The sequence below is a fragment of the Rhagoletis zephyria genome, unplaced genomic scaffold (assembly GCF_001687245.7).
Source record: "Rhagoletis zephyria isolate East Lansing unplaced genomic scaffold, Rhagoletis_zephyria_1.1 Rzeph_scaffold_05984, whole genome shotgun sequence".
NCBI classification, from domain to species: Eukaryota; Metazoa; Arthropoda; class Insecta; order Diptera; family Tephritidae; genus Rhagoletis; species Rhagoletis zephyria.
Genome location: NW_016163067.1, coordinates 1,782 through 12,028, shown reverse-complemented (window position 1 = coordinate 12,028; position 10,247 = coordinate 1,782). Strand labels below are relative to the sequence as shown.

At 32.1% G+C, this 10,247-nt stretch overlaps 1 protein-coding gene across 1 annotated transcript in view; it reads right to left on the bottom strand.

Annotated features, from left to right (window-relative positions):
- Window positions 1–5,293: 5,293 nt before the first annotated feature.
- LOC108372709 (uncharacterized) overlaps window positions 5,294–10,247 on the bottom strand; it is a 6,724-nt gene continuing 1,770 nt past the window's right edge. Inside the window, exons 3-7 of the mRNA XM_017628462.1 lie at window positions 9,715–10,177; window positions 8,828–8,945; window positions 8,564–8,763; window positions 6,128–7,479; window positions 5,294–6,045 (exon numbers count right to left, since the gene is read on the bottom strand). Of these exons, the coding sequence (XP_017483951.1) occupies window positions 5,920–6,045; window positions 6,128–7,479; window positions 8,564–8,763; window positions 8,828–8,945; window positions 9,715–10,177 (2,259 nt within the window). The 3' untranslated portion in view covers window positions 5,294–5,919. The remainder of the gene's footprint in view (window positions 6,046–6,127; window positions 7,480–8,563; window positions 8,764–8,827; window positions 8,946–9,714; window positions 10,178–10,247) is intronic.

Here is a 10,247-nt window from a genome sequence, read left to right as displayed (position 1 = left end):
TTATTATTATTATTAATCTTCATATGAAGCGAACAGGGTGTGTAGAAAATATTATTTCTTGTGCAATTTTCGAATATTTAATATTCTTGGATTTTCATGACGAATCAACTTTGAAGTCTGGTTTTAAAAAAAAGCTTTCGATATACATACATACTAAAACTCGTTATCCCAATATACATATGCATGTACTATGTATGTACATAGAAAGGCGCTATCTACTTACCTAATTTTGGTTTAAAATTGGAAAACTTAATAAAGTTTATAGTTCTTTAGTTGACTTTTTTTAAACGTTATTTTTTTTTTAGCAAAAACTGGTGCTAATTTAATGCAATGGTATGCAAATTAATTTTAATTTTTAATTTTTTAAATTTTAGAAGTGCAAAGCTGTGAAAGAGAATGAAAGACTTTAAGGTAACGATAGTCATATTTTGGCATTAAAATGGATTCCATTGCAAATGGTGTAATTAAAATTAAGTATGCATCGGATACAAGTTTATAGATACTATTTATGTACTTAAGTTCTTTGTAAACATTCAAAAAATTCATTTGTTCATACAATAACTACATTGTTTTTGTGTTAAAAATAAAATTTACGTATGTTGTATGTGCATTCATGTATGTATCTTTTATGTATGTATGTGTGTATGTATTACATATAAGTTTGTATGTATACGCGTGTATGCACTTAAGGCAAATTTAATTAATTCAATTATGTTTGCGGAAACCGTTACTTAGTAATTACATACATAAAAAAAAAACAAATTAAAATTCCTTTAGGATTATTCTAACCTACATACATTTGCTTAATAAATTCCAAAAATCTTAATTTTTAAAAATCCAAATTTTTTATATGGTACATACATATATTTTTATTTAGCTATGTAAATAACAAAGTTTTTCGCAACAACAAACATTTGCATCCGCTTAGTTTTATTTAAAGAGCTTATTACGTATAATAAAAATGAATTAGTCTTTTAACAGAATAGACTTAATTTATTGGCCTATTTTAACGACATGAATGTATGAATGTATGTGAATACATACATATGTAAGTATGTATGTACATATGTGTATATGTATTCACAGGTTTCTTTACACTTAATATTGATCTTAAAATAATGTTTTCCACAATATATAATTCTTTGTATAATAATAATGCTTATAAACTAACATATGTATGTATGTATGTGTACATACGTTTTTTGTCTTTTTTTTTTGAGTGCGTGCTTGTATTTGCAAAATAATTAAGTTTTATGACTTATTTGAGCTTAAGTATATTTGTTTGACAAATTTTGGCTTCATTTTTCGTTCTTAATATCACTAGTTTTTTTTTTTTATTTTTTGTTTTTATTATTTTTAAAACCCTTCTTGTAACAAATTACTCGTCTAAGTGTAATTCATACAGCAATCATTTATTATTAGACGGAATTATAAAAGAATTTTTTTTTAAGTACACATGTATATAAGTTCAAGCAGTAAGCTAAAATGCATACAACACTGCCCGAAACTTGATTACAGTTACTTAAATTTTGTAAACACTTTTTCAAGAAACAACTTTGTTTGGGCAAATTTTGCGAGAGCTGTCGAGTTTAGTGGAGAACGCGCATTATATCTAAGCTAATGCTGGAGTTTCGTCTAAATCCTGCAATTTTGCCATAAGGCGGCGGCGGATTGCGATTTAGATTTAAAAACAGCTGCTTACTCCCACAGTTGTCACAGGTGGTCCATTTGGTAATTTATTTTCTGCTTGGTACATAGCCCAAATTTGGCAAATTTTACAATTGCATACTTTTGGATAGGAAAACCATTTTAAAACATAAGTATAAAAGAATTATCTCGGAAAGAATAAGTTATATATCTCAAAATTTTTTTATGAAATCACATTATGACGCGCTCTAAAATAAGAGAATATCTTCCAAACACCATTCCTTGTTCCACAAAAAGTCAGTACATATACATATATAGCTATAAAAATACCTTTAAAATAATCCCATTTTCATTTCAGCAAAATGAATGCTCAAAATTGATAAATTCGGCTAAAAACATTTGAGCTTGCTGCATTTTTATCTATTTTCGTATAATAAGCTTACTCTCTTTTTCATTGATACTAGCAGTATAAATATATAAAATTTGCAATACAAATCTGTGTCCGTATGGAATAGTAGCTTATGTCGGGAAGCTGGCTTTAGTATAATGCGGCATTCCTTTTGTTCTTTAAACCACAAGGAATTTTGTGCAGAGACTTAATAAGACTATTGATTTTAAATTCGTTTAATTTTTTAGAGAGTAATCTACCGACTTTTTTGCAGGTAACGATATGTGCGAATACATACATATACTCGTACATATACATACAACTCGGAATCAACTAGTACTGTTTAATTTTTCATAGGCGTGTGTATTTATAAATATCAAAAGTGTGATGAATAATAGTTTTTTTTATTACTAATTGGCTATTGTTTGAAATGAAAAAAGTAACTAATTTTTGGATGCACTTCGCATGCTTGCATATTATAATTTCAACAATATAATGGAAATCCTCTTTCATTTTCAAAAGATATTTCTAAACATTTTGGCATTTTAATGTTTCGAAATTTTTGTGTGTATTTGCCATATACCGCGCAACAGACTTCTCAGACGTACATAAAAAAATTCAAAGTGCTCATCATAACTATACGACACCCACATATTGAAATGTTTTGACTATTTATTTTTTTATTATTTCATTCTAATTATTTCTTATAAAAATACAGTTCATTCTATAACAAAAACCACACAAATCCAAGTTACAAACTCTCTACAAAAATTGATGAAAATCAACTAAGTTTCATCAAACTTTCACGCTTTTTATTCAGAACTTTTTGGAAAAGTTTTGGATATGCTTCGCGAATATACTTTGTATGTACATACATACTGTATAAAGGGGCCATCTGCAGTTCTCAAGAAAACCACAAGAAATATTTTTCATTATTTCTGTTGCTTGAAAAAGTACTTTGCGTTGTTGTAAATTTTCTTGAAGAAATAAAATTACAGCAACAGCAAAGTTATTTTTCAAGCAGCAGAAATAATGAAAAACATTTCCTTCTTTTGAGCTGCAGACGGGAGTGACACTGTCAAAAAAAAAAACAAAAAAAAAGATTGCCAAAACTTGTCAATATGTGAGTGTCGTATAGTTTTGATAATTCACCACATATGTACACCCCGTGTCATAATTATAGGGCACCACATATTGACAAGTGGGGGTTCCATACAAAATGTGCAACAAGAAAAGCGCTAGCCTGGCTCAAAAAACAAATATGTAAATTCGTTAATATCGTTTAAGAATAAAACATGTACATACATATGTATGTATAACTTATACTATTTATTATACTAGGGTAAACTATAGATGTGATGTATTTAATTTGAACTTTTCAATGTAGTATGTATATACATACATGTATGTAGTATATATACATTGTATAAAGATACGTATATGTGAATGTTTGGAATAGCATTTGAGTATATTACAAAAACAGTAAGGAACTTAAATACATTGTTTGTTTGCACGCACAAGAAACTTGCATAAATAAATAACTTCTAATGTGAATGTATACAAATACACATATACATACATACATATCGTCACTCACCATTAATTTAAAAGGCAATAAATGCAATATTTATTATTTCTATAGGTCCTTCAATTTCCCCACAGTTACATACAAACGCGTACATATCGAAATTTGTAAGTCATATCTATCTTAAAAAATACAACGCCTTATGCAAGGCACATTAAACAGGTAGTATCAGTAGAGCAAAAACAACATTTGCGTGTATTTTGTTGTTGCTTCTGGTATCGAAAGTGTCAAAAACTGTTCTGAATTTTTTCTTCTAAATCAAAGCGTGCCATGTGAAATACAAAAAATTATAAAAAATAAAAAATTGAAATTGGAAAAAATAAAAATTGATGCAACTTTCTTTCCTAGTAAATTTGTTTGCTTCTCGAAGCATTGATCCATTCTTTGCAAGGCCCAGTAAGCAGCGGTCGTGCTGCCGAGTTGGGCGAACGTTCCAAAAGCTGCTATTCAATCGCTTGTTTTGTATGGAAAAAGGTTTCACATGCAAATGGATTTTAACAATTCAGAATTTTTGTGAGAAAAAATTAAAAATTTGACATTTTCGAGACCAAATAATTTGAAAATAAATCAAATCAGCTGCTCTACTGATACTACCTGTTCACTGTACCTTGGCCTTATGTATCTTAAACAAATCCCAGCAGATAATTTAGGTAGGCTTTCTTAATTGAAGCCATTGTGAAAGCCTACCCAAGAAGGACTGAAAAAAGTGCTTGCCTGCATGGCTTCTAGAAGGTCTTTTTCTATTTGCAATTTACGCGAACGCGTAAATTTATATCATTTAATATTACAAATAAATTAAAATATGTACTTTACATTTAAAAAAAAAAATTTGATATGAAGCAGTTTTATAAGAACTCCCCCAAAAGGCGTTCTGAAATACGTCTTACAAAAACCCTTCTGGAAGCCCTTATATGGGCAGCGAGAGCAGAAGGCCTTCAATTTATGCCACTCCATACAAAAATGAGAGTGGAAAGCCTCTCGACTCTCAAGAAGGCCTTATGGAAGGGCTTTTAGCTCCTGAAATTATCTACTGGCATAGGACATTTTGCATTGAATGTGATGATATGTATGTATGTATGTACACATGTATCCAAATATTTTACAAATAACACTGTAGGGAAAATTTTATGTTTTGAAATTACATAAAAAACACCGAAACACGGAAACTTAATATTGGGCCATAGGTTATGGATCTGTATACCTTTTTCCAGATAAGGCAATTCTCCCAATATATAGTATTGTAATTTTTATAAAAAAAAAAAATAGTTCAAACAATGAAAAAATTTAAAGAAAAAAAATGCAATTTGTATTACATTTGTATTAAAGCCTGTTCTTTTGCAAAAAATCAAGCTCCTAGCGATGACAATCTATGGATAAATAAACAAAAATATTGCTTACATCTTTTTGGCGGTTAGGGCTCGATATAAATATCGTATATGGTCGTCCACGTACATGGCGCATGAGTAACATTTTCCATTTTAAAGTATGAATTTTATTACATTCGCAATGCAAACATAAAATGAAAATATCTTGGAAAAATGGCCTGATCTAGAAAAAATGGTGTACGGATCCGTAATCTACGAACCAAAATAAAGTTTACGTGTCTCGTCATTTTTTGTGTCATTTTAGCATTCCTACAGTGTATTTAATTTGATAAGTATACCAGTTTTTTGGTTTCATATTGCAAATACCTTGATTTCAAAGTCCTACAACATTCAACACTTGTTACCTAAATTAAAACAATTATCAATGCAAAAGGCCTTACTTTTATTATTATTATTTACATTAGTTGGCTATCAGCTATGTACACTGCTCCAAGAAAATTCAAAGCCATATTTAAAAAAATATTTACTGTGTAAGTTTTAAACGTTCTTAGCTTCTCGCGTAAAATTTCAATTTAGGAATTTTTGCATTGATAATTGCCATAAGTATGTATGTATGTATGTATGTACATCTATACGTATACATGTTACCGATCAAGTAAATTTATATAAAAACAATAAATCAGTCGCACAAGTCATCGAATTAAAGTTATTTTCAACTCGTATGCAAGCCTTTGGCTTCATTAGTTTTACTAATGCATTAAAAGTGAATATTTTTCTCTTAAATATTATCTAAAAAAAAAAAATAAAAATAACATTTAGTACAACGATGTTCTCTTTTGTATTTTTCCATGCTTATCAACGCATCAATTTCTTTCTATTGAACTCTACATGAGTCAAACGTAGCTGATCTTGTCCTTCTTCTTCTTGGCAGCATTGCTTCGATAATATTTTCCTAAAGCTCGATTTGTTGAGATTCATTTCAATGTATTTTGTTGTGACCAAAAATCGGATGTAACATAACCGTATGAAACTATAGGGTTATTCTTTTGTTGCTGTAATGATGTTTGAGCTTCTTCATTATCTTCCTGTGCTGGTGCAATCTGATAGTGTACAATTGTAAAAAGAAAAAGAAAAATTTTTATTTTTATTTTTATCTTAAATGCGAATATTATTTACAACTACCTTAGGCAATGCATCGGGTAGCACATAATCACCAGTTGCAAGCGTAAAATTCGTTAAGAGATTAGGTTTTGCTTGCATGCAATTATGTGGTAGGTAATTGTTGAACATCGCAGATTTTGCTGGTCCCAGCGCCATTGCGGCATCAGTTTCTTTAGCTAAGGCTATACAATTTCCAACATTTCCATTATCACTAACCGGCGACTCTATATTCAATGGACTCTTTGGCGCAATCGAGTGCAGGGGCATATATGATGATGAGTAACTGGAAGCGCTAATCTCATCGCTAACTGGTTTTCCAATGCCTGTTAATTGGTTGACACCTTTGTAACCATCATTTCTCATTGGCGTAGGCGCGCTGTGTGCATTTTTCCGTTGCAATGGGGAATGTTGATGCGAGGAAAGGCTGCTCTCATTCAGTGAGGTATTGCTCGCTGATGAAACTAGTGTATCTATTGGTCCAAACCGATCGAAATACGTGTCGTCGACATTGTCGCGACTACTGCTGCTACTTACATTATCGCAGGCGCCAACACCGTCTACGCCACTCTCACTACTATTACTAGGCGTTAACGCGCTATCGTAATCAAATTTATTTGTACTTTGAATTGGATTTTTGGAAGAGTCAAAATCATTAGATTTGCTGAATGAATCGTTCATCGGCGGCTGGTTGTCAGTAAGATTGCCTGGTATTTTACTCATTAGTGTGACAATTGGATCAGGAAGTAGAACAGCACATTTCGCGCGACGTCGAATGTCATTGCCTACCCAAAATACTGTAGCAATAAACATGCCGACAAAAATCAATGAAGCCACCAGTATCTCATAGGGAAACTTCGGACATTTGTATGTATTGCGAGATAATCCTGCCGCCGCCGACTCAAGCGGTATTACGCCAGGTATAGTAAGAACTTTCGTTTTGATGTCTTCATCTTTTAGTTCACATTCAAAATCCTGTTGCAGCGGCGTGATAATGTTGTTTTTTTTCTCACCATTAGTTAGTGATTGATGAAATACTGCCCCGGTACTGATCGTAGGCATACTATGGCGGCGTTGTCGTTGTACTGTCTTTGGCTCTACGGTAAATGTAGTATTATCAAATTGATCTTCTGGCACCAGATTGATAGCGCGCACCTCCATTTTGTGCCATGCACCCGTGCAACCAGGATATTTAAAGCGACATCGATGTGTCTTCTTTGAGCCCCGCTGTATATAAGCTAGCTTCACTTTATCACCATCAAAGAATTTCAGCTCGTATAGCTCTACAAGCCCTGATGGCATTACGGGGTCTGTCCATTTGGCTGTATAATAACCGTCATCTCTGTCAAGGTCCACATCGAGTGGTTCCGATGGTCCTAGTCGAAGAGTAAAAAATTAAAAAAAAAATATTAAGATTTGAAAATATGTATGTATGTATTCAAAAGTTCCGTTTCCTAACTCGCAAGAAGTTGCGAGAATTTACAGGAATTTACCAGAAAGCGTTCCCGTACTCGGTTCTCTGCCAAAGTAGAGGAAAAATGGGAGAGTAAAATCGGTACTCTCTTTGTCAGAAGTTGCAAGATTATACCCGAAGACTCCCGTATTCCTCGAACTAAAACTAATAAAACTGTCAAAAAATAAAAATTCGCTCAGAGCGAGAGAGTAACACTGAAAAGTACGAGTTCGCTTTCTAGTAAAAAATGGTAACTTCTGACAACTTCCACCTAACCTTCAAATTTTGGTTGAAAATTTTTGCTAATTTTGTATGCAAACACACTCGGCTCACACATGTAAATAATCGAAAATTCTTTCAAATTCATTATAATCAACAATAAACAAGTAATTAAATACTTTTTAACATTCATTAGCAGAGTGCACTTTTCTTTTGTTTACAGTTGTCAACACACACTACAGCTGATCGTTTGACACATTTACCAGAATTTACCAGCAAAAAATCTTTGGCCTAAAATTGGTACCTTCTGACAAAGAGAGGACCTTATTTACGCTCTTTTTTTGTCCTCTCAATTGTCAGAGGACCGAGTAGGGGATCAATTTCCAGTAAAATCTGACGAGTTCTGACAAGTCGGGACTCGTTCAGGATCGCAACTATGTAATTTTTTTATAAGAGTGAATTGCACTCAGCATCAATGCCAGCAGCTGTTTTTCTTATTCTCAATTTCCTCTACTTTGCTAGTTTCTTGCAAATTTTGGCATCCGAAAACGCCAGCCGTTAAAATAGTTACTCGTTTTTTACTGCTTAGTTTGTAAAAAAACGCAACTATTTCGAGAGCGGATTTCATAGTGAAGAGATAACTAACATTCGCCAGTATAAAAATTGAAAAAAAAATTACAAAAATTTTATGTTAACTGCCGAATGTGAGTAATCTTTCCACATTAAAAACGATGCTAAATCAAACAAGCAAATGCTCTAACACTATTAAAGTTTGAAATTTTACTTACTTCCCATTAAGGTATTAATGTTCAACGATTCACTTTTGTTTGATTGCTTTGATGTCCACGCCGTTACCCACACTTTGTACGGCGAGTAACTGCTAAGGTCTTTCAACTTATAAGAGAACTTAGTGACATTTCGGTCACCTATTGGAATATCCGTCTGCGTTGGGTCGTTTGTAGTGTTTCCCCTAATTTTCCTTAAATACCTAATTTAATTGCAATTATAATTTACATAAATGAAAAGTTGAGAATTTTTCATTTCACACTTACCAAACGGTATATTTTGTAATTTTTCCATTAGTGACTTTCGGCGCTACCCAAGAAATATTTACCGAATTACTTGTTAAGGAAGTTTTTTCAAATCTTAAATCAGTAGGTGGATACGGAGCTGCAATAGTGAAAACATTTATGCATGAAGGTAAATATGTACACATGTACATATAGTGATCCACAAAATAATAGTAGTGCGATATTTTAACCAGTTTTGGCTATTTGTCTTTTGTTTATTTAATGTTGTATTATTTTTTTTTTTAAAGTCTAGCTGCCTATACAACAAACATCATATAAATTTAGATTCCAAACTTTGCAAATTTTCACCAAAATTTGAGACCTTTTAATCAGAATCTTTAGAATAAATTGTGGTATGCAGTTTTGTAGCCCCTTTAATTCTAGTATAATAAAGTGCAAGTTTCAAGTTGCTACAAAATCCCGTTAATTTTTGAGAATTTATGATGTTTCAAGTTTTTTCCATACAAAGTATGTTCGACAATTTTTTTTTATATGGAGGACTCTGCTAGCAAAAAAAAATTTACAAAAATTAGCAGCTTGAAATTTGCACTTCAGATACTAGAAAACTGCATACCAAAATTTTGTCTAAGGATTCTGATTATATAATTTTGGAGAAAATTTGGAGATTTTTTATATTATTTTTGTACAAAGTGTGAAATCTGATTTTACATATTTACTTATATGGTGTCTGTTGTATAACTAGCTAGTTATAAAAATAAATAAACATTAAATAAACAAAAGACTTATAGCCAAAACTGGTCAAAATATCGCACTGCTATTCTTTTGTGGACAACTGTATATGTGTGTATGCAATTTAAGAAGAAAAAATACTATGTATACATATATGTATGTACTAATCCGAAGCTCACCTGCATCCATTGTACGGCAAAATATAAACTCACTGGGCCGACCCCTGCGTTCATCTTTAGCATACAAGAGCATTGTGATGCGATAGAAGGTATACGTGTGCAATCCTTTTAAAGTGATTTCCTGAATTCCTGGATCACCAAAATTAATAGTTATGTTCTCAGAATCGTTACACTGCTGTCCTTCACTTTCTACGGGGCAATACGTTACATTGTAACCATTAAAAGCATTAACACAAGTCTCCTCTAAACGCCACCTTAAGGCGATTTCTGTCGATGATACAGCTTTAGCTTCGAGCGTTACGGTCTCTAAACTGCCGAATACTGCATCATAGCAAGTTTTCCAATGCAAACCACTACTCGAATTTTGATAATTAGCCGCAACAGCCATTATGAATTCCTTTTCTCTTACTGATATATGGAACTTTGTCGTATTATTGCTGACCACTGCGAAATGCATCGAACCCTATATGGAAAAAATAGTGAGCAATTAACAATTTATTAGGCTTTGTATGTAGATTTTTTTTTTTTTTTTT